This window comes from Crinia signifera, chromosome 5 (assembly GCF_055691185.1).
Source record: "Crinia signifera chromosome 5, ASM5569118v1, whole genome shotgun sequence".
NCBI classification, from domain to species: domain Eukaryota; kingdom Metazoa; phylum Chordata; class Amphibia; order Anura; family Myobatrachidae; genus Crinia; species Crinia signifera.
The window spans coordinates 16,561,208-16,586,053 of NC_139221.1; the positions used below are offsets into that span (position 1 = coordinate 16,561,208).

General features: G+C 39.9%; 1 protein-coding gene across 6 annotated transcripts in view; it reads right to left on the reverse strand.

Moving 5' to 3' along the window:
• Positions 1 to 24,846, reverse strand: part of CSMD3 (CUB and Sushi multiple domains 3) — a 969,186-nt gene that overhangs the window by 683,841 nt on the left and 260,499 nt on the right. For all 6 annotated transcript variants that reach the window (XM_083186712.1, XM_083186713.1, XM_083186711.1 and 3 more), the window contains exon 5: positions 23,333 to 23,540. In XM_083186712.1, coding sequence (XP_083042838.1) covers positions 23,333 to 23,540 — 208 coding nt within the window. The remainder of the gene's footprint in view (positions 1 to 23,332; positions 23,541 to 24,846) is intronic.

The following is a 24,846-nucleotide window of genomic DNA, read 5'->3' on the forward strand; positions in this document are numbered from 1 at the left end:
TTCACATGGGATGTTGCTATGGGTAACCAATCAGAATATACTTTTTTTATTTAGCTCCTTCTAGAAGATAATAGAGATTATCTGATTGGTTGTCCATATCCTATATGAAATAAAACTCCCATCTTAGTAAATACCCCCCCCCCCCTCCCCCATCACCCATCCCCCATCCCCCATCCCCAGTGATCATTTGTTATCTCTTTATACATTTTGGCTGACATTTATTACAGTAACTTCACAATATCTATAGTTAAGTAACATCAGGCTTGTTGACAAATAACAAAATACACATAAATGTAAATGCATAAGCAATAGTAGCCCATTGAATTGTGTTTTGTTTTTTTTTTAACTCAAAATATTGATCATTTAAGCTTTAAATTGAAAATTGGATTTTTCAATGACTGATAAAGAAAAAAATTGGAAGCATTTCATTTGCAGATAAATTAACTTTATTACCACATTTGACTATTGTGAGTCAGACAATGCAAAAAATGCTAAATGAATCCTACTTACGCGTTTCACGAACCCAGCGCACAAAAGAGTCATATGGTATAACAATGAACTCAGGCATGATAAATACACAATATAAAATAATAGAAATTTGATGAGTTTAAATATACTTTTACAAAATCTACTCTTTATATGCAGAAAAGTTGTGGATTTAACCACTTCCATTTGCAAGCTATAAATCTAGATGTCAGCCAGTTGCTGGAATTCTGTAAACATATCACTTATAAAATAAAATACTATGACATACTCTGAGAGCTGAGGAAATGATGTGTTTGTAAATTGGTCCTACAGCAACTTCAATGTGTATGATAAAAGTAGTATAAAATAAGTAGAGGCTTGCTTTTTAAAGGCAAAAGTGCCCTAAATTCAGCAAAAAATGGATGTAATGTATTTTCTGGATTAAAGGTCCATACACACTCTCAGTGGCGTAACTATAATTTGGGCGGCCCCTGCCGATAACAAAGCACCGCTCCCCCCACCACCACCACCACTACCCTGGCCGTCCATGCCCCCCTCCCATCCCCCATAGATTTACCTGTATTTGCTGCGGTGGTCCCGGCTCCCCTCCTGGCTTCATTCTGATGCTATGAAAAATGGACCATCACAAAATGTCCGCCCCCATACAGCAGACAGTTTCAGAGAACAGTCTGCTATATGGGTGTGGACATTTTATGATAGCCCGTCTCCATAACATCAGAATGAAGCCAGGAGGGGAGCCGGGAGCACCATAGCGAATACAGGTAAAGCTGTGGGGGATGGGGGGGCATTACAATTGTCCCGCAGCCCCCCAGTGCTCGCACTTACACAGCGCCTCCCCACGACCGCGGGGGCTGTGGTGCTATTGTTACGCCACTGCACACTAGAAATAATAGACACTATAATGTTTGACTGTTAAGGGATTTATTGTATTTTGCTATACACTTTGCTATGTGAATAGGTTGTATATATACACTCCTTACTCATGGAGAATTATGCTCTTCACATTCAATATCAAGTATATGGTAGGTCAGTCTATGACCCTATTTATTTATTTATTAACAGTTTCTTATATAGCGCATACATATTCCGCAGCGCTTTACAGAGTATAGTTGAACATTCACATCAGTCCCTGTCCCAGTGGAGCTTACAATCTATATTTTCATAACACATGTACACGCACACACAGACATTCTAGGGTTAATTTTGTTGAAAGCCACTTTGTGGGAGGAAACCGGAGTACCCGGAGGAAACCCACACAAGTACCAAGAGAATATTTAAACTCCGCACAGTTAGGACCATGGCAGGAATCGTACCCATGACCTCAATGCTGTGATGCAGTAATGCTAACCATTACACCATCCGTACTACCCTACACTAGTAATATTGCATAGGTCATTCGGTATATGCTCCTCCTTTTTTTCTCTTATTTTTTGGTTTTCTTTGATTTATGAATACCAAACTTAGAACCTGTTATATTTATTCTTTAGATTGTATCTCTAATGTGGATATTTACAAATGAATCCTTTATGGACAAATTATGAGGACTGGTTGAGGTTATGGACCTTAATAGATCATCTGTATCACCTAGAAATATACCCCTAATGAAGGCCTACTGTAGAAACACATTGGGTTCCAAGTTCACCATCCAAATTTGTCTTTAATAGGACACGACTTTAGAATAATTCTCCTTTGTGAATACAAATATTGCAAAAAATTTTTTTTTACTTAAAACATTAAATTTTGTCGGTTTTCAACAACAAAATGTAAAAATGCAGTTCCCACACTTGTCTATGTAGAATGTTGAAACAACAACTCTCAAAATATTTTGGTTGGGGTAGCACACTCTATCATCCAAATTTGGAGTGAATAGTGCGTGGAATAGTTTTCAAAATGTTTTTTTTTTTTTTTTATGTAATTATAGAATATTCACAGTGGATATATCGAAAAATATAAATTTTTTTCTATTCTCTTTGAAACTCCAATCATATCAAAAAGCCTTCAGAAAAGGAGACAGGAAAGATAGCTAACTATAGTTTATCATGAATTTTGTCAAGGACAAGTACAATATTTATAAAAAAAAAAAAAAAACATGTCCAATATGGTTATGAGACCCTACTAACAAGGTGAAGTGCACAGACAGGGACCCCCATAGCCTTCACTGATGTTCCCTTGCTATATCCTAGGATGCAGTATGGATCCCTTATGCATTACAACATCTGAATAAGGCCCATTAACTAATTGTTATATTCTCCCTATGCTTGTGTGGGTTCCCTCCGGGTGCTCCAGTTTCCTCCCACAGTGCAAAAATATACTGGAAGGTTAATTGGCTCCCAACAAAATTAACGTTGTTCAACTACTCTCTAAAGCGCTGCAGAATATGCGTGCGCTATATAAGAAACTGTCAATAATAAATAAACTGACTTTTTCCAGTGCAATACCAGTTTCTATCCCACATACAGTAGATGATGTGTAATAAATTAAATCTATGTCGCAGCCTACATAAAGCCACAATAGCGCATATTATTTACACCTGCGTATTATCCATACATTCTGTCTCTTGGTAAGTCACCATGGAGGATGCCACCATAGCAGTCTAGGCGGCACCAATATTACACCAAATGCTAGGCACTGCAGTAGAAATGTCTAATTTATCCATGTAATGTCTATTTTTAATAACCATAAACCCCCTTTTGTTTTGGTGATGCATCTTGATACATTTGCCCTTTGATGTTGATGCATCGTAAGCATTCCTGAAAATAACATTTACTGAGTCCTCTGATATTCACCAAAGGAGTTTGCAGGAATCTAAATCTCTCTCGGATTTCATTCTTTGAATGAAGAGCTCTTATGTTGAAACCTTGAATTCAATCACAGCCTACAATAAACCTATAGTATGTGTGCCCTGGAACGATTTACAGCTGATGGGTCTACAAGCTTTCAAGAGCAGTATATCAAAAACCTTTTTGTATTATTATTATTTTTATTGATTTGTATTTTCGAGTAAATAACAGAACAAAAAGGTGCCGCAATTGTGTTCTGTTGTCCCTTGTTTTAGTAATGGAATTACGTGCGACGGCTTAGTTATGCTTCTAGGTTTCCTGTAGCAGTGGGAGGGGTGAGGCTCATCGTGGGGACTGCACATAACCCCCTCCTCTACCGGCATGGCTACAAAAATCAGTGACGTAATCTAATAATATTACTGGTTGCAGCGTAGCAGACAACCTTTTAGAATGATTTATTATCCATTGCCCATAGGCCATGAAACAACATGATTAACAGTAATTAGTGGCGTAAGCTCGACCCAGTTTCCCGGAGGTAACATAGGTATTCAAGCACCCCCCCTACACACACAACCTTATAATATACAGATGCAGCTGGCCTTGTTCAGTTGGGTCTGGCGGTTGGATTGCCAACCGACAGCCCCTGCATTCTGTAAGAAGGGAATGTGCACAAGAGATGCTCGCGCATCCCCTTCCGATGGAGCCCTCCGCAATCTTCGCGCCACTCTCCCCATCGGTGCCTGCAGCCCCCCACATCCCCCTAACCCTGCCCGTCTCACTATCTATCTATAGTAAATATATATATATATATATATATACAGGTTGAGTATCCCTTATTCGAAATGCTCGGGACCACGAGCATTCCGGATAAGGGAATATTCCAGTTTTTGGAATCATTTTTTTTTAGCCATACTTACCTGCCCTTGGTGGGTCCCCGATGGTCCCTCGGCGTCCATGGAGTCCTCCAGCGTCCACGGCAGGCCACCAGCACCGTCTCCGGCGTCTCCAGCAGTCCCAGGAGTGCTTTGCGCAAGTTCTCAGGCGCGCCGGTGGCATCACCGGCACGCGCGCGCACTCGCGCAAAGCACTCCTGGGACCGCTGGAGACGCCGGAGAGGATGCTGAAGGCCTGAATTATCCCAAAAAAAACACGGTTTTTGGAATAATTCGGATACGGGATGCCCGACCTGTATACAATATATATATATATTTCCAGTGTCGCCCGGCACTCCACAAAAGGTAGCTTGCAATAATTACCCGGTGCCTTCCTCTCTGGACCCGCGGGTCCCTGTATTTAAGGGGTATCGATCAGGCGGCACTCCCGGAATTTGGTGAAAGCAAATGTGGTTTATTGATCCAACATGTTTCGGGCTACTGCCCGTCCTCAGGACGGGCAGTAGCCCGAAACATGTTGGATCAATAAACCACATTTGCTTTCACCAAATTCCGGGAGTGCCGCCTGATCGATACCCCTTTTATATATATATATATATATATATATATATGGAAAAAAAGGGGGGTATCAGAGTGCGCTAAATACAACAGAAGTAGATTTTAAACAATCAATGTTTAATATAAAATATAAAAGTATAAAAAATTATAAAACGAGCCCTTATATTTAAGGGTATCTTCAAATATACAATTGATGAACAGAGATGATTTGTTGTTTAATTCAAGTAGTCTTGATCACAAATAGCCCAACGCGTTTCGTCAAAACATGACTTCATCAGGGGCGGATATAGTAATCAGCAATGACCATATATGTCATAAACACAATAAATAGCTGCTCAGTATTCCAGAGTCAATTCTGATATGACCACAGCAATCGTAAACATAATGTAAGATCACAAACAATTTTCATCGAGGTGTCTCAAAGATATTCCAATATAATTTTCCAGTATAATTTTCAATACATTTTTTTTCTCCGCAATCATAAAGGTAGGGTGATTCCAATAGAAGTGTCAAGAGAATTGCCAGATATACAAAAAATTAGTGGAGAGCTCTAAAACCAGCAACCAGTCAGCAGGGATTCACCAATGCAAGTCTATATATCTATATATATATATAAAACAAACAATATGGTCAGGAATTGCGCTAGACACGGTCTTTCGACCAGCTGCACCTCTGGAGCGACTCTCCTGTTAGTGAGAGACAGAAGATAGAATACACGGATGGGGGGTGTCCAGAGTGCGCTCAAGTGATACCACTTAGCCACAAACTAAAAGACCCAAATAGATGTGATCCTGGAGTCACTTTTATTCAGACGGAGTATTCATAAACTTCAGAAATGAAACCGAAGACCTCGAATATAAAAAGCAATTCTTTATTGGAAGCCCAACGCGTTTCGTCTACACGACTTCATCAGGGGCATGGCTAAAAAGTGGTAAAAAAAGGAATGTTGGCACAAACTAAGCACAAAACGAATTTCATATATATAGGATGCACTTCATTTTCATTTCTGAAGTTTATGAATACTCCGTCTGAATAAAAGTGACTCCAGGATCACATCTATTTGGGACTTTTAGTTTGTGGCTAAGTGGTGTCACTTGAGCGCACTCTGGACATCCCCCATCCGTATATATATATATATATATATATATATATATATATATATATATATATATATATATATATTAGAGATGAGCGGGTCCGGATCCCCGAGATGCGACAGATCCGAATATCGGGGATCTGGGCCAGATCCGAGCCGGCTCGGGAGTTCCCGCCTGAATTCCGGACCAATAACGAGGCCGAACGTCATCATCGCGCTGTCGGATTCTCGCGGGAGCGGGATCTTATAAAAGACGCACGCGCGCCCGCCATCTTCACTCCAATCTTGGAGAGGGAAGAGGGTGGTTGGGAAGCTCCGTGTGCTCCGTGCTGTGCTCTGTGCCATGTGCTCCGTGACCTGACCTGTGCCCTCACTGCCCTGTGCTGTGCTCCATGCCATGTGCTCCGTGCTGTGCTGTGCTCCGTGACCTGCCCTCACTGCCCTGTGCTGTGCTCCATGCCATGTGCTCCGTGCTGTGCTGTGCTCCGTGACCTGCCCTCACTGCCCTGTGTTGTAGACTTGTGGCCTGAGCCCTGTAGTGTGATTTAACTAACTAGGTGCTGCAGTGCTCACACGCAGGGGCTGCAGTGTCCACTGTCCAGGGGCTGTTCTGTGGCCCGTGCCCTGATGTGATTTATTTAGCCCTAAGCCCTGTGTTGTGATTTATTTTATTTAGCCCTGAACCCTGTGTTTTTTTTGTGATTTAACTAACTCAGTGCTGCAGTGCTCACACACAGGGGCTGCAGTGCTGCTGAGTAGTACACTGTGTACAGGGGCAGCATTAATACAAGGGGCTGTGTCCAGTGTGACGGCCTATATCTTATCCATTGTCCAGTGTCACAAGTCACTCAGGACATATATCCTGTGTCCTGTCCTGTGTGACGACTGACGACATATCCTGTGTCCAGTGTGACGACATATTTCCTGTGTCCAGTGTGACGACATATATCCTGTTTGGGAAGAAGTAGTCCCAACAGCTGCTGATGGTCAGTGTACTAGACCAAGTGCGTGCCTTCGGGAGGAACACATGTAATGTGGTGAAGTGGTGAGGGAGGAAATGGAAAACGTACGCCTAGCCTGTCTGATCAAGTTTGATAAGGAGGTATCTTCACAAACCACGTGACCTCACGCCAGATAGGGGTCTTGTTAGATATTAAACTAATCAAATGTTCTCTTCTCTTGCTAATGGTGTGGAGGTTCTAAAAGAGGAGTGCAGCTACAAGGGGGGGGGGGTTATTAAACTGCCACAATGTCTGCCCCTGTAGTGCTGCTCTGCTTCCGACATGTGCCAGGTTGGAAGTGTAAGGTCCACATGTATGTGATGCCCACTGCTGTCGCCTAGCTTAGTCATCCAGCTACCTCGGGATAACCTTATGGCCCTACTACAGTAAATGAAAACGATTTTGTGAGCTGTGAAGTGATCAAAATTGTCTAGAAATGAGTGGAAACTAATGTTATTGAGCTTAATAACACTTTAGGGGCAAAAACAGGCCTGAAAACTATTATTTTAGCAATTTTTAGCATTTTTCCAAATAAATCCAGATCCAAAACCAAAACCAAAACCAAAACCCGCAAGGGTGGTTTTGCCAAAACCAATCCAGATCCAAAACACGAAGGGAGATCCAGATCCAAAACCAAAACCCGAAAAAGTGGCCGCCGCACATCTCTAATATATATATATATATATATATATATACATATATATATATATATATACTGTATATGTATATGTATACACATATTGGAAGTCACTCAAAAACATATAAGTAATAAGTCCTCAGTGATACATAGTGCCAGACCAAGGCTCCAAATTCCTGATATGTATGTATAAAAGAAGTAGAGGAAGCGCCAATGTGCAATAATTTACTAATATTTTAATACTGTAGATACAAATTCTCACATACTGTACATGTAAGTTTAAAAACATCAGCTTGCCAACATGAAGTTAGGATCCACGACAGTCACCAACCCAGCGGAGGAGAGCCGCTGGGTGTCTACTGGACGTGGACAAATGTCAGTGCATTGTTGCTGGAGGCTCACATATACTGTATGTCTGTTCTGAACACATATATTTTTCAAAACTCAGCCACAGAAGTGATATTTAAGCAACCTTAGATGTGCGTGTGCGCTCTGAGGGAAGTGGGCGGGCAGATTACATCCAGTGATGTCAGAAGCCCGCCCCCCACACTCGTTGTATTGGCCAATTAGCATGAGAATGCCCAGCATTCTCATGGCAATGCCCATGAAACACTGGGCATTCCCTTATGCTAATTGTCACCCCACACACCCCCTCGCCTGCCCTCTGCCCATAAGAAACAGTTTGTTTGCCGTGGCCGCACGCACCCAGTGCATGCACATGCGTAGAAATGCACATGTGCAAACAACAAACATCGGCACCGTGCGAATGAATGCAGCCCTGTGAATGGACCTGAGTGAGGTCCATTATTTTAAGGTTGGTTTTGTAATTGTGCCTTTGTTAATAGGGATGAGTGTTATTTTTGTAGAAGGACAATGACAATGGGAAATGTCATTTTTTTATATTTTCTTGGTACCATTTATATCTAGAGAATATTCGGTAGGGCTGAGAGATGTAATATCATTACAGGATATTACTCTATTACTGTTGGCAAAACACTATACTTCAGTATTGCAATAATGCCTCAGGTTCATCACTTACATAACAGGGACATACTGTAGGTCCATGGAATGTTATCAAGGGCATCCAATTGTCCTTTCATGGTTTCCATTTGCGCTTCTAAGGTCCTTCAGTCGTTCTATGTTGTGGTCGTCTTCATTTAGCATCGCAGGATTCCTGTTAGTGTAGCTTCAGAACAGTGTAACTAGTGTTTAATGAGTTTTTATATTTGGATTTTTATTATATTATAATTTTGTTACTTTCAAATGTAATCTACATAGAAAAAAATGGAAATACAGTGGAAATACCCTAATGCAGGTATGTATTTGACAGAAGAACAAATTAAATCAATCAGTTCCTTAGGATTCAGATACCGTATCTAAACGGTTGCGGGGCGGTACAACTTTCAAACTGTAACGCAGGTGTCCTAAGGCGAGCTCAGGGAGGACAGAAACCTCCCGTGGAGCAGAAGGGCTGGCACCTCACTGATTCTAGAAAATAATCCAACCAAAACAGAAAAATCACAAACTTGACCTAATAAATTTATTTTTATATATATAAACGGCTAACTACTCCTCACCTCTATGAAGGAAGTACCGCCATTGACCACTAGAGACCACTCGACTGACCAAATTACCCCTTTGTGAAAGCAATTTTTTGCAGGGGCACTGATCTGTTTCAAACTTGCTGGATATGGAGAGAGGGATCTGTTAAGACAGAGATTGAATGTAGGAGCGGTTGGGGACTGGGGATGGGAGTGGAGAGTTTTAGGGATAAATAATGTCACAGCTCAAAGTGAAATTACATTGCAGAAGTCACATATTTCACAATAAGGCCATCTTAACTGCATTATAGGCACTGGGCAAAGCAATATACCGGGACCACTACCCGTGCGTTTATGGGGATAAATGTAAAATAAAAGAAAACACCACCCTTGTGGTTCTGTGCCATCTCTCCACTTGCTTCCATACAGTAAACGGCTGTCAACACTCTGATAGGAGGATAGCTGCAGCCAACAGCCAAACAGTATGCTGAAAGCCATTCACTGTCTGTCTGCAGGTTGGGAAGCAGGTACCGACTGTTGTCTGTCCAGTCTAGTTGGGTGTAATTCATAATCAGAGAAGCCGAGCAGTATTCTCTACCTGCCTAACAAAATGATGTGCCCCAGCCAAGCACACCACTGCTCTAAGGCCCCTAGTGCCATGGGGTTCTTGGCTACTGCCTAGTGGGTCCCTACATTAAGATGGTCCTGACAATATAGATATACTGTATATCAGAAAATAAAAAGACAACCTGAATCACCCCCTAAAATGCAACAATGCAACAGCCTGCGCATCCCCATAACTAAATGCCTGGGCAGCGGTTTTATTTTTTTCTCTAATATTACACTAATTCAATCAGAGTTCTAGGTTCTGAATTAAATAGAATTGTGTACATAATGCGTACCGCAGTCATTAATACTACAGCTAGGAAGAATCTGTCATAAACTTTAGCAAATTAGAGAACTGTGCCCGAAGATTATTCTCTAAATGGGGTCAACAGCGACTTGTCAAATGTTACTTAAAAGGCTGTCACCACTGCTACCTCGATAAATATGTTGTACATTTATTTGCTTTAATAAATTAAGATAGCCTTAGAACATGATATATATGGTTTATTCCGCATCCCTACTGGGGTTTCCTGTGTTAAGCTAAACAGTAATAGAGGTCAAAGATGCAATTAAGCCGTGCTACCGTGAACAACTTCTCAATCCAGCGGATTTAATTAAGGTCAGGTCTTGTGCATTACAAATACATTTGTAGCTTTGGGTAATATTTCATTTTAAGAACCTTTAATGTTTACTGGATGTTTTGAAAAATCACGTTAAATAGACAGAAATAGTGTAATTGCAATTTAACAGATAAACAAGTGGGGGATGTTACCTATGGGCTGAAGGACTGAAGCTGCCCCCAAAAAATCCACTACCCTGCTCAGCATCAGTGAAGCCAAATACAGTCCGTGAGATGATACTGGCTGGCTTCTTACTGGCAGTGGCTTTCTATTGGAAATCATACCTGCCAATCACAGTAAAGTCAGTCCCATTGGGAAGTGGTTCCTCCCTCCGGGACTGCCAGTCCAGGCTGTGATAGTCAGAGAGATGACTTCCTGTAGGAAAACACTCCTTGCCTTAACGTGCAGCCCTAGCTGGCTGCTATGGGCTGCAGCCGTTGAAGTCCTGAGAAACCAGGGGTAGGCGCATGCGCAGTACTGTCAACAGTACTGACCGTGCTTGGCATTTGTCAACTGCATTGAACAGGTGCCAGGGCCCTGGTAGGTCGCAGGAACCCAAGACCCGGCAGCATGGCCAGCTGCAGCCCCCCTCCTAGGTAGGAGCTCAGGTAGGAGCTACCACTGGACAAATATAACAAGTTTGAGAAAATTTGCATAAAATTATAAAGTACAACATATGTCTCTTGATAAATGGCAAAGTTATCTGGGATATTCTGCTATATATCATTTTTTTAATAAATGGTTTATTAATACATATAAAAGGTTCATAGATTACAAACCACAAACATCCAGATGAGCATAAATAGACAGTATGGAAATGTTGACTATGTTCTAGTGTGGTATAGAAACTTTTCATACAAAAAAACATTCTTGCCAGAAATCGAATTGTTATCTACATAATTGTTAATCTGATAATACTCTCATTTGCACTTTATCTGATAATACTGGCATTTGCACTTTATCTGATAATACTGACATTTGCACTTTATCTGATAATACTGGCATTTGCACTTTTACAGTAATGTTTAAATCTTTTTGTATGGATAATATTTGCACAGGTTAAACTGAAACACTCTCTTCGAAACATTAAGGACTTGACTTTGAGTTAGACACATGTCCGATGGGCATGTAGAATTTCTCACATCTGACTTGTGTGCAGTTGCGGCAATAGAGTCAATACGTGATAAATTATGGATAACCCAACAAAAGATGATTACAGTAAGGCCGAGCTAGTTTATCTGTAAACAGAGGCTGTTCCACACTTAGACGTGTATATATCTTTTAATAACAATAGAAATTGTGGTTCTTTCAGGGCTGGTGCAAAATAGTTTGTAAATACAGCTAAGTCTATAAACCTCAGCACTCCCAATATTTGGAAAATGTGTGTGGATTAAGGTGTAACGCTACATTTACAAGGTACTGAGATATTTACAGATAACGATAGCTAATTAGACCTTAAGAAACTAACATTTCACTTTTATCCAGAAAATATCAGTAAATAGACAACCAGCATTTAAAATAACATTGTTACCATGATCTATACATTTAGACTATGCTCTCTAGATCTAGATCTCTATATCTAATCGATCAATTAAAAAAATAAATTCTTCAGAAAATGTAATCCTCTCACCTCATCAATTATAATGATACAAAATGGCAATGGGTACAGTACTTAGACCCTTCTAATGACAGTGCTGGTCATTTGGAAAATACAATGTACATCCTGCTGGATGGAAAAATAATTCTTTGATTGCTTCGGACAGTTGAGGCATGGATTATGATTTGTGCAGTAAGAGCCATGAGGAGCTACTATAGACTATAAATCCACAAACACATGTTTGAAAAGAAGCATGTGGTGGTACCTACAGGAAGCAATCAGCTTCTAATCCCTGAATTTACCAATTGTCTCAAATAATTCTCAATTGTTCAAAAGTCTCAAATAAGCCTTAAAATCTTTAGTAAATCATTTCATATACAGAAGATGGAAAGATGTCTCTAGCACTGATTAGATAGTGGATTCAATTTGCTGATTAGTTAAATTGTCTCAGAATAGTCCCACACGTATCATCAATTTATTTCAACCATTTCAGGTTGCAAAAAAAATAGATCTGAATGATTGTCCTAGTCCCGTGCTTTGGGATTAAGTGAACCATTTTTTACAAATATAAAAATAATCGGTACTCTTTACCTAGCACGGCGCCCATCGCGGTCATCGCGGGCATTGAATGCACTAAAAAATCGGGTGCGACGTGACCAACGCGATGCCCGCGATTTCCCATAGGGACCAATGTTAAATTTCTCAATTGACCCGATTTTACTGTTCAATGCCTCAATTGACACGATTTTTCCATAGGAATCAATGTTAAATGGCCCACAGAGGCCAAATAGCCACCCTGAAGTGTGAAATGGCCCCCACAATTGTTAACGCCACCCCACGGTCAACGTAAACCCGAAGCATGGCGAGCGCAGCGAGCCCGCGAGGGGCGGCGGTACGCGTCCTACGACCTTTTCATACCCCCACTATCCACGTCAGCGTGGAGTTGAGAACAGAATAGTGTGGCGAGCGCAGCGAGCCACCGAGCCCGAAGCGTGGCGAGCGGACGCGGATACCTGTGAAGCCCGCGGAGGGACGCGTTTACCTGTGAAGGTATCCGCGTCCCCTCGCGGGGCTCGCTGCGTTTGCCACGCTTCGGGCTCGGTGGCTCGCTGCGCTCGCCACACTATTCTATTCTCAACTCCACGCCGACGTGGATAGTGGGGGTATGAAAAGGTCGTAGGACGCGTACCGCCGCCCCTCGCGGGCTCGCAGCGCTCGCCACGCTTCGGGTTGACGTTGATCGTGGGGTGGCGTTAACAATTGTGGGGGCCATTTCACACTTCAGGGTGGCTATTTTGCCTCTGTGGGCCATTTAACATTGTTTCCTATGGCAAAATCGTGTCAATTGAGGCATTGAACAGTAAAATCGGGTCAATTGAGAAATTTAACATTGTTCCCTATGGGAAATCGCGTGCATCGCGTCGGTCGCGTCGCACCCGATTTTTAGAGCATTCAATGGCCGCGATGCCCGCGATTTTTTTACCTACGATGCCCACGATCAAAATCGTGGGCGCCGTGCTAGGTAAAGAGTACCAAATAATCAACTACAGTACTAAGTATGTTTGTATTTAGAGTAAATGAAAAAAAAAAAAAATGTCCAGACAGTTGGGTTGCTGTTTTTTTTTTGTTCCATCAATGAAAACAATAAAAAAAATGTTTTATCAGTGCTAGCTGGAGACACACAAAACAAATCAATTATATTATTTAATACATTTAGGGGCTTATTTTAATTAAATGGATGCCCCTTGTGTTCGCACAGGGTACTGATATTTTTGCATATGCCCAGGCGCATTTCTGCATATGTGCAGACACATGGTGTTCGCCATCCCGTTCGTACATAGCAGTGCGGGTGTGGGGTGGAGGTGGGGGCACCGCCCATGGGAATGCCCAGCATTTCACATACATCCCATGAAACCGCTGGGCGTTCCCATGCAAATAGCTCAGTTATGCAGGGGCAGGGTGCGGGCATCTGACATCAACAGATAGAGGTGTCTCCGATCTGCGAGAGCTGGAGAAATCATTTGATGGTCGCCGACCATCGAATGTTTTCTCCCCCCCCCCCGCACCCAAGACTGCGAATGGATAATTATGCAAATCATCCATTCACAGCTATGCGGGGACTGTTGCTTGTGAAGGGGGGCGGGCGGCCATGCGGGCGGTGGGCGGCGTCTGCGAGAATCGGAAAGGCTGATAAATTCAACCAGAATAAGGGCCTTAATCTCTAATTATTATTATTTTTTAAAAAAGGTCTGATATTAATTGTTCAAAGTAAGATAGTGTGCTACAGTAAATGTTATTGCCAAACTGGTAAAATGATTCCATGAAATGAATGCTGTAAAATATTTTCTGCATTATAGAAACTCAAAATCTACACTAACAATGTACAGTCAGCACGGGACACAAAGCATTTTCAGAGCTTTAATTGTATTACTAAATGTTGAGTTTTTGATATATTTCGAAAGATTAATTATTGTTATATTCAATAAAGTTTTTTAATTAATATGAATTGAATCTGCTTGTTTTTTTTCACCACTAGTGCTGCTCAAAGTATTTTTATTAATTATTGTTACTAAGTGTTTCAATTAATAATTAAAATTCTATATTTTAAAGGAATAATTGACTGAACATAGCCATAATACTACTATACTACTATCAACTGTCTGGTGGTTTGTAGGTTGCTACCACTTTGAACCCATTTAAATCAGTTTTGACAGACTTTGAGAAAAGGTCTCTCAAATGTTTCACTTTAAAAATGAATTATTTCATGAAATAAAACATAATGGGGCTGGTTCTGGGTTGCAAGGATCTCTTTTCAGGCATGCAAAGAGTAACATTTTGCATACAGCATGTGCAAAAACAAGTTTTCATATTGTTGCTTCTGTCTATTAATTCTATAACGGTAGCCACTTGGCCAAGTCTTTCCATGAAATAGGGCAGTCCAAGACAATTACCGTCTCTATTGATGGAACCTTTATCTCTTCCAGAACTGTAGTACGCTGTTTTTGGCATTATTCGTGTCTCCTTCCTCTCCTTTAAACACCTCTCACAGTCCTATTAATTTCCACCTCAAAAATATTTCCATTATCAGACAGTTTTTCACCCAGGATACTACAAAGACCGTTGTCCTACTGTAATCCCCTATTTTCTGGCCTCCCTGACAAACATCTCTCTCCACTTAAATATTTCCTCATTGCTGCTGATGTTCCTTCCTGGTCTCCTGCTCCAGCTCTGTGTGTACTTTGCTCCATGAATTGCTAAGGAGAGACTGGCTGAACCCATGGCGGGGTATTAACCTGGATCTGGCAGTGCTTTGCATCTGGGAGTTAACAGTTTTCATATCCACAGTCTCTAAATCCTTCCACTTAAAGTTGCAGTCCTATTACTACAGTCTTCAAGCCGCAGTTTACTAGTCTACAGCTGCAGTGTTCTATAGCAGCAGTGTTCTTCTACAGCCACAGTGTTCTTCTATAGCTGCAGTGTGCGTCTACAGTGGAAGTCATCTTCTAGAGCCGCAGTGTGCAGCCACAGCCGTATTGTTCTTCTAGAGCCGCAGTGTGCATTGACAGCCGCAGTGTACTTCTAAAGTCGCAGTGAGTCTACAATTAAAGCCACAGTGTATTCTATGATTAAAGCCATGGTGTATTCTTCTACAGTTAAAGCCGGCAGCATCTTTATCATCTTCGATGATTGAAGGACTTTAGACTATCCTCACGAGTACTAAAGAATTTCTATTCCTGCACCATTGAGAGCATCCTGACAGGAAATATCACGGCCTGGTTTGGAAACAGCACCAAGAAGGAAAGGCAAGCTCTCCAGAGGGTTGTGTGATCGGCAGAGCGTACCATCCATTTCAAGCTTCCAGACCTGGACACTATATACAGCAAGCGATGCCGGACCAAAGCCAGGAAGATAATGAAGGACATCAGCCATCCCAACATTGGACTATTCTCTCTGTTGCGATCAGGGAAATGCTATCGCTCATTGAAAGCAAACACAGAGCGAATGAGAACGAGCTTCTTCCCGCAGGCCTTTTGAGTCCTCAACCAGACCTCCTAGTACCAGGACTTTCTTTCTTTCTTTCTTTCTGGGCCTACCCGACACATTATCTCTACACTCTTCCTCAGCCGATCTACTTTATCGTAATGTAGGACAGTTGTATTAAAAAAGCTTTTACGACATATTGTACTATGTATGATTTTTGTATGTGACAAATAAAATTTGATTTAATTTGATTAAAGCCACAGTGTATTCTTCTACAGTTAAAGCCACAGTGTATTTTTTCTAAAATTAAAGCCACAGTGTAATATTCTACAGTTAAAGCCACAGTGTATTCTTCTACAGTTAAAGGCACAGTGTATTTTTCTATGATTAATGCCACAGTGTATTCTTGTACAGTTAAAGCCACAGTGTATTCTTCTACAATTAAAGCCACAGAGTATTCTTCTATAGCCAAAGCCACAGTTCTATTCATCAACTGCAGTCTTCTACAGTTCATCAATCTTCGTCAGTGTCTTCAGTTATAAATACTGTAAGTTCACAGTTTGGGACTTCATCTTGTATTTACAAAACTTTGCAGTTATCAAGTGATTATGTTTATTCCATATATTATATGTGCTCGAATTCATATTGCATTACTTGATTGAACTATACCGCTAAATCTTCATTAAATATACTGAACTGTTTATTTAGTGTCCTCCAAGAGGTACTTCGGTTGAAATATCTTTCCGTATTACTTCATGAGAAACATTATATACTGCCGCCTAAGTAGATTTCAGCCTAGTTTGGCTACCGCTCCCTCAACTACACACCATCTACCAGTTCCCAAATTTGAGCCTAGCGTGACACATATCAGACCTTCTCTATCTCCCTCTGACTCTATTCACTCCACAAATGAATGCCTCCTCTCCTGACAAATTTTTATTTCCTCCCATACCAGCCTTCAAGATTTTTTCCATTGTGTTCCTGCTCTATGGAGTCTCTACCTATCAGACACTCTTTACAAAATTATAACCGGGCTCTCAAGACCCACGTCTTTATTAAACCCAGCCATCTCTCATCCTAACCTTCAGTTTATGCTTTATCTGCAACCGTAATAATTGCTTCAGTGTCCTGGTGCCTGATGGAACTGTCTCTATTTACCATGTACTTTTCCTAAATTACCTTGCACTGTAATTCAATATTTAATTGTTTTTTGCTACTTTATGTACTGTATTGTTAGGCGCTGCAGAAACCTTGTGGAACCATATCAATAAATGATTATGATAATAATAACAATAATAATAACAATAATAATGATGATTAAAAAAAAACAGCTTTCATTGGGAGTATAATAATCATAAATCAAAATCTCTGTTTGATTCTGATTCAGGTGTAAAGGTGTAAAGGGGAGGGAAGCCTTTGCAGATATTTATTTTTTATTTATTTACAGTTTCTTATATACTGTAGTGCAGCATATTCCATTGCGCTTTACAATTGGAAACAACAGTGATTAAACAAACTGGGTAGAATCAAACCAACATAGAGGTAGGAGGGCCCTGCTCGTAAGCTTTCAATCTATAGGGATAATAGGAGGGTACATTAGGATAGGATTCCATAGCATGACAGTCCCACCAGATTACAAGACAGTCCTGATGGGATGCAATTAGATATGAATGCTTCTGGAGGTTGTGCGGGGGTTTGGGAATATGATAAGCTGCCTGAAGAGGGAACGCTTGAAAGATTGGAGGCTAGAGGAGAGTCTTAATGTGCATGCAAGGGCATCCCATAAGGTGGGTGCTGCCCAAAAAAACTCGTGTAAGTGGGAGCGAGTAATGATGATGTTTGGAGATATACAGTATGCAGCACCCCTCACATTAAACAGATAACTAATCATACTAGTAAAATAGGCTACAGCAGCTGCCCACAACTACATCGCCTTTGAGTGAGACTCAGAATTAGCCCAAGCATTCCCAAACTCGGTTGCCCTTATCTTGAAAGCGAAAGATACATTTTTGGGTGGAGATGGAGGTGTTAAGTGAAAACCCAAAAGCATATACATTTTTTATGCAGGTTGCAGGATCTGCTGGGGACCTGATGGATTTATTAATTCAATGAAGCACTGCTCTTTGTTTATCCCTTAAAATTGTGTACACATGGTAGCATTTTGGCTATGGCCGATTGACTATGCGATGGGTAAAAATGTAATGCAGCACTTCAGTAGCGCACGCAGGGGGGGGTTCTGAGTACCCAGAAACCCCCCCAGGAGTCTGAGGGCGCTCAACTGAAAGCTTAGGGTCCCCTCTTTCCATGGATATAAGAACTGTAAAAATCGGCCCTTGGGATGCGGAGATATCTGACTTCAAAGTAGTGGTCCCCATCCGAGCCTTTTAATTGTTATTACCAGTCAGATATTTCAGGTTCTGTCTGACATAGAGTTTTTCTGAGGCTATACTCCAAAAGCTGGAACTCTCCCCCTTTGATGAACACTAGCAGCTTGTCTCTATTCTTCCCAGAACCAGAGATATCAGCCTGCCAGCAGCTGGTTACTGCTCCAGCTCCACACACCTGGTATGTAGTATTATATACTCGTGGGCAGATTGCTCTGCCTTCTGAACTCTGATCCCCTAGTCCCCAATACCATTTGGTAGGTGGGATTCTCTAGCTTTTAATTCCATTAAAATCAAATAAATCTATTTCCGGGAACTGGAGATATCTGCAGTCAAGCAAGCTGTCCTCCCACCAGAAAATTATGAATAATAGGCCCACTCCACTATACACCCCTCCTCTGTGTATTAAACATCCTCTACCACCCTGGAAGTTATGTATCAGGGCCCCTTCATTCAGCCCAATGCCCCTTCTCCTACCTTATCTCCCACCATCTGTGCAGGAAAGGGGTAATTAGTGGAATTACTGATCCAGGCCCTACATGCTGAGCGGTTGATATAATACCCCCTACCACCCACAGGGCATCAAAGCTTTCCCCATCCCTACCGCTGGAGGATCGGTAGGGGCCCCAATACATTGCTATGCCCAGGGGTCTACACTGCTGTTGATGCCCCTGTATGTATATATGTATGTATGTATGTATGTATGTATATGTATGTATGTATGTATGTATGTATGTATGTATGTATGTATATATATATATATATTTTTTTTGTATTATTATTATTATTATTATCATTAATATTTATATACATTTGGTCTATCTATAATACTTTAACTGACCCGGCATATACTGGGTCACCTAAGTGTCCATCTCCGTGCTTTGCTCCGCCCCTCTGGAAACCCCCTTCTGAAAATCCTGCGTTTGCCACTGCACTTATATGAGCCCAGAGCACTTTACATTTTTGATGGAATACTTTAAGCCACAGCATTGTAAATATACTGTACTGTAGCCCTTGGTTTTTTTTTAAACTGAAAGAGTGGGTGTGAATATGCCTCTATCTATGTCCTGTTAGGCCAATTGTTTGCAAATATAGAACTAAACATTTCCTTTGGATTTTTGGGTCTGAAGTGTATGAGTGTCAGAAAGTCCATGGCTTGGTGAAAGCACTACTGTTTTGTCAAAAAACGGCTGTGGATTTAACTATCCACATCCATTTCCGACAATACATATTCCTCTCCATAGAAAGGTGGGTCTATAGCACTCTGTTGCTGTCCCATCTGTCAATCTGCAAAAATTTATATGGAACTATGGGGATGAAGAATCAAGCATGGAAAAGAATGGCATAATCGACCAGTGGAGAAGTTGGTCAACCAGCTTTGAGATAGCATTTACCAAGTATGTAATATAAAATGTTAGATAGAACTTCTACAATAGAAGCTACTTGGTTGCTATGACCACTTTTTTACTGGTCCACTTCTCCAGTCTTTTCGTTGCTTAGTACTTCAACCCCTCTTTCCTAAATAAGTCTCACATTCCATTACATTTCAAATGGTTTAACTGTGTCCTCCATTGACCAAATATGATAGGGTTCAGCTCTAATTTGCCCTTAATACTTACTTTATTTAAACTTGAAAAGAGTGTGCATCTATCCTTGCCTGACCAATAGTGAAACATGAATCAGTACTCAAACCCCTTAATTGGCACTAATTAGTATATTTCCTGCCAGGTCCTTAAATATTAAACTATTAATCTGAAACACAAGGAAAAAAAGAAAAAAACTAGTGATAAACTATTTTTTCCTTTTTTTTCCATATACAGACTTGACCTTGCATATTGCAATTTAGCCTTTTCAGTAATTTACAGACCACCTATATATTAATATAGCAATGATAGATAAAAGCACTCATTTATTATTATTTATTTATAACAGTTAACCATCTAGCGTAAGCACATTCTGTTGCACTTGGGAACAAAACAGTACTAAAACAAGATAAAGCAATAACTGTCTAAGAACTTAGAGGCCGCTGCATGCAGCCTAATACTTTACTATCTCATGGTCATCGTAAATTCAAAAACTCATGAAAACCATGCAAGACCTTCCACTAACTTCCCCTAGCACAGTTCAAAAGACTATTTATCTTACAGACGTGTGCTGTTGCCATGATGCATATGTTTAACAATTTCCGGGTATAGTGCTGCATAGTGATGGTGAGATACCTGTACACTTTTACGCTTCTAAATGTTTTTCGCTTTAAAAAAAAAAATCCAAGATTGGTAGGCATACTACATCTCCAGCAAACTCAAACCACAAGTGCCCGCTCGCCTTCCTACACAAACACCGATTCAACACTGCAAGTAAATACATTTCTGTGTTCATATTTCTGTTCTGAAAATATCAAAATGATTTAAAATTTCATATTGTACATCTGGACTGACCCAGATAAATACACAGTATCTTAAATAGAAACAGAAGAGTAAGTGCAAGATTATATGCTTCTAGGGCAACATCGTGATATGTTATAGAAATTAAAAAATAAGGTCATTCTCAGAGGTCCAAAAAACATAAAAATAACTTTTATACTTTTATTAAAATATCTTCTGACCATACATATATATATATAAAATAAGATTTGTTAGGTTTATAGGTATGACAGCAGCGTACAATTTTATCTTAATCATACAAATTTTTCTTATCATCCAATAACAATTTTAGATATTTTTATGGTTTTGTAATATGGAAAGACATTTTTCTTTTTTTAAGAGAAAATATACTAAAATGCAGTGAAACCTCTGAAAACTGAAGTCTTTTGAGGTTTTTTACACACACTCTCTGGAGTTTGTACTGTACCCAATAGGCAACGTCATCTATAGTTGCATTGTCTATAGAATCCATTGGGTTTCTTTATGCACAAATACCCAAGATCAATCTATAAGATCCCTCTATGTGTCCAACACAGATTACACATGAACTCGCCAAATGCCGTGCATGCACAATAGGACTACCTGAGTCATCATACCGCAAGCCCCCACAATGTATTGTTATTGTAAGAGCTGTCCCTTGGCGAAATATTTGCAATTATTAATGTATTTATTGTATAAGACAGTGGTTCCTAAACTGTGTGCCTAATCACCTTGGGGTGCTGCAGAGGCTCTTGCAGGGGTGCCTTGGGTTGGTGAGCCAGGACAAAATCAAATTATCTATGGTCAAAGTGATAGGCAAAACTAGTGCTAGTGTGGTCAACTTTGCAATGTGTGGACAAACAGCAGCACAAGTCTACATCATCCAAAACTGAACCTAAGGGTGACAGGGAGGCATAAGTCTCTTAATTGAATGTTTCATTGGTTGGAATCCCGGGCCATTTTTTTGTTGGATCCAACAGTACCTGGACAGTCGGAATTGAATTTTCCGACGGTCCAGTGTCGGAAAGTCCGTGGCTCGGTGAAAGCGCTACCATTTTGTCGAAAACCGGCAGCGGATTCGACAATCCATGACCATTTCCAACAATACAGACTCCTCTCCATGGGGAGGTGGGTCCCAGCCGGGATTGAATACTGAACTGCAGACATTTCCTTTGTTGTAAATATTGGCAGATATTGAATATCCCCCTTAGTATCTTCTGGACAGTTATTCTTAGCTTGGCATATTGCAACCACATATAAGTCATTAACCAAACCAGTGTTTTTACCAGAAATATAACAGAATCATTCTAAAAGATTCCAATCTAAGGTGTCATCTGAAATATAGTAAACCAGTTTATTCATGACTGGTAGATGAACAAAATAAATGTTAATAAGAATGTATTAGGACATTCTATCATTACAATGCACAGTTGTCAAGTAGTCAGCCAATGACAATCTATTATACAGTAAAACATAAAAAAGTATATCAAATTATATAAAATATTAATTATAAAATATACAGTAATACATATAAATCATTGATTAAACATTAGCTGAAATAGCCTTATCTGTATAACCACTGAAAATATTATCTTTATAACCACTGTAATCACATTAACCTTGATGGCCAGAGTAGTCACAATTGTTCATTCAGCCATTCTTCTGTGAGTGCAGGAGACTGCATGTAAAATTATGAGTCTCCCACAATTTACAGGATAGTAGGCAATTATGAATATAATTTGATAGTAGAAGTCAACCTCTAGTTTATTGGCACACCCAGTTCTTTGGCACCTACATAACTTTTAATGGTGTTGTATTTTCTAGTATGCAGTGCATATTTCCATATACAGTATACACAAAACAATAGGAAGCAATGGAAGTAATTTTGCTTTAAATCTTGAAAACCCACACATAGAGGCTAATTCTAGGGAGAGGGCAACTTTGTATCTGGAACAAACCATGCGGAAATTCAAACAGCGCAAATGTACTTACTGTGTTGCATGCAGGGTAAATGCTAGCTGCTTTCACATGTAGCCCACAAATGCAACACAGTTTTATTTTTACAATACAATTCATATTTGAGGCAGGACAGGCTCATCCCAAATCTGCATATTTTACTCCACCTACAGTGCAACATGGTTTGGCAAAGGTGAATATAGGGATACATAGTCAGTCTTCTACCTAAGGTGATAAATCAAAGAGTACTGTATCTCATCTGTTCAATTTTAAACAATAAAATACATGTTGTAATTTCTAAGTACTGTTTTAAGAGCTTACAAAATGAACACCTTTATTTGCATTAAGAAAACAGCTATTTTGATATGCCTCTCATTACATCTTCTGTTCCAAAGTTTATATTATGTCACACAGTAGGACAGTCAATACACATTACTTTTAGTCACACCGTACGTATCCTCAAATTAAAATGATAATATACAGTGCCCCAACATCATATTTTGCCACAATGCAGTGCCCCCCCTGTTCATACTGTGCTACATGAGAGTGCTATTCAGTTCAAACTATGCCATGTTACAGTGACCAAATTCATATTATCCACCACTAAGTGCCTCTCAACTCAGGCTGGCCAGTTGATTGGTATGCAACTTCAAAGCCTGGATCCAGGTCCCTCTAACCCCCAGGGCCCCATAGCAGTGGCATCCTTTACTCCCATGCTTAAGCCACACAGAGTATGCAGATTCAGAATAATAATAAATTCAACCATGAACTTTGCAGATAAGCAGGTCTATTACCGTATTTTTTGTGGATCAGATCCTTCAACTTCTAGGTAGTCATATTTGTCCTCCATTTGAAAATCTGTAAAAACAAGTGATATGGTGTCTCCAAGTTCTGTAACCACGGTCCATGTACAGTCTGCATTGTTGTAATATTCATTAGGAAATCCAGGACTCGTTATAATTCCATTGGTTCCCCGTACAGTGCCTCCACAGGAATCTTCAGCTGTTTAAAACAAAAACAAAAATGAATTATGAATAAAAAAAGTTTTAATCTATGTTTAAGAGATTATTAGTTTACATAAGTATAATTATTGATGCAACAGTATTTGGCATATTATAATTACTTTGCTGAGTTTCTAGATGCAATTATTCTATTGTATCAATAGATACAATAGAATAATCTAACAATCAATATAGCCGAACAACATTAACATATATTTTTGTACAGAATAACAAATATATATATACTGTATATTAGTAGAAAAAGAAATACACATCATATACATAAAATGTACACTCTCCTACTTAGCATTTCATATATCAGTTATCATTGTCCCTTTGATGAATGAACCAGATTTTACACCTTATGATTTTTTGGATTTCCGTTTGCCTAGATTGACTTGAAGTTGAGCTTAGAGATGTTTTTGGTTTTGGCAAAACCACCCTTAAGTGTTTTGTTTAGGATTATGTTTTTGGTATATATTTTTAAATCCTTTACATTTATAAAATTTAAAAAAAAGCATTGATAAAAATCAGTTAAAATATCTACAATCATGTAAATTGGGCCTGTTCTCATAAAATGAAATACCCAAGTTTCAAACTGGCAACAGACCCGAACTGGGTCATGGCTCCACTCAGAACCCTAATGTTATTCCTAACTGTGTTTGTATTTAAGGAAAACAAAACTGCAAATCTACAATTCAACTATGTACAATTATGTTCATTGTTTTTTTTTTGTTTTTTTTAAGATGGCACCCATTAGGATTTTTTTTGCACCCCTTGACTTGAAAACAATTTTCATTGGATACATTTACAAAATGCAGCTAAATTTCTAGTCCCAGCATTTCAAATAGGAATAAGAATATTTTAAACAAACGTATTTTTAATTTTATATAACTTTAATAAAGTTTTATTTTATTTGAAACAATTAATTTACAAATAAAATAAATAAATATTATAAAAATTTTTTTGGTAAACTAATTAAGGGGGTATGCAAACACGGATCTAGGCTGTCAATCCCTCCCAACAGCCGTAATCTGGGCCCGTTTGGGTTTTGCCCAACAGCAAAACGTCAGGCGGGATTCAATGACCCACCTACCAATCGGCGAAAAGTAGGCATTTCCATGTAAACGGCTGTGGGTTGTCCATCTGCGGCCAGGATCGCGACAATCTATAGCCGTTATCGCCAGAACAATTGTGAGCTAGCGCCCCTTGTGTTGATCTCTACAATTAGACCAAAAGAGTCTTATAATATCTTTTCCAAAGCATACAGAATAAAGTCCATAAGTTTTAAATATTTATTAAAAAGT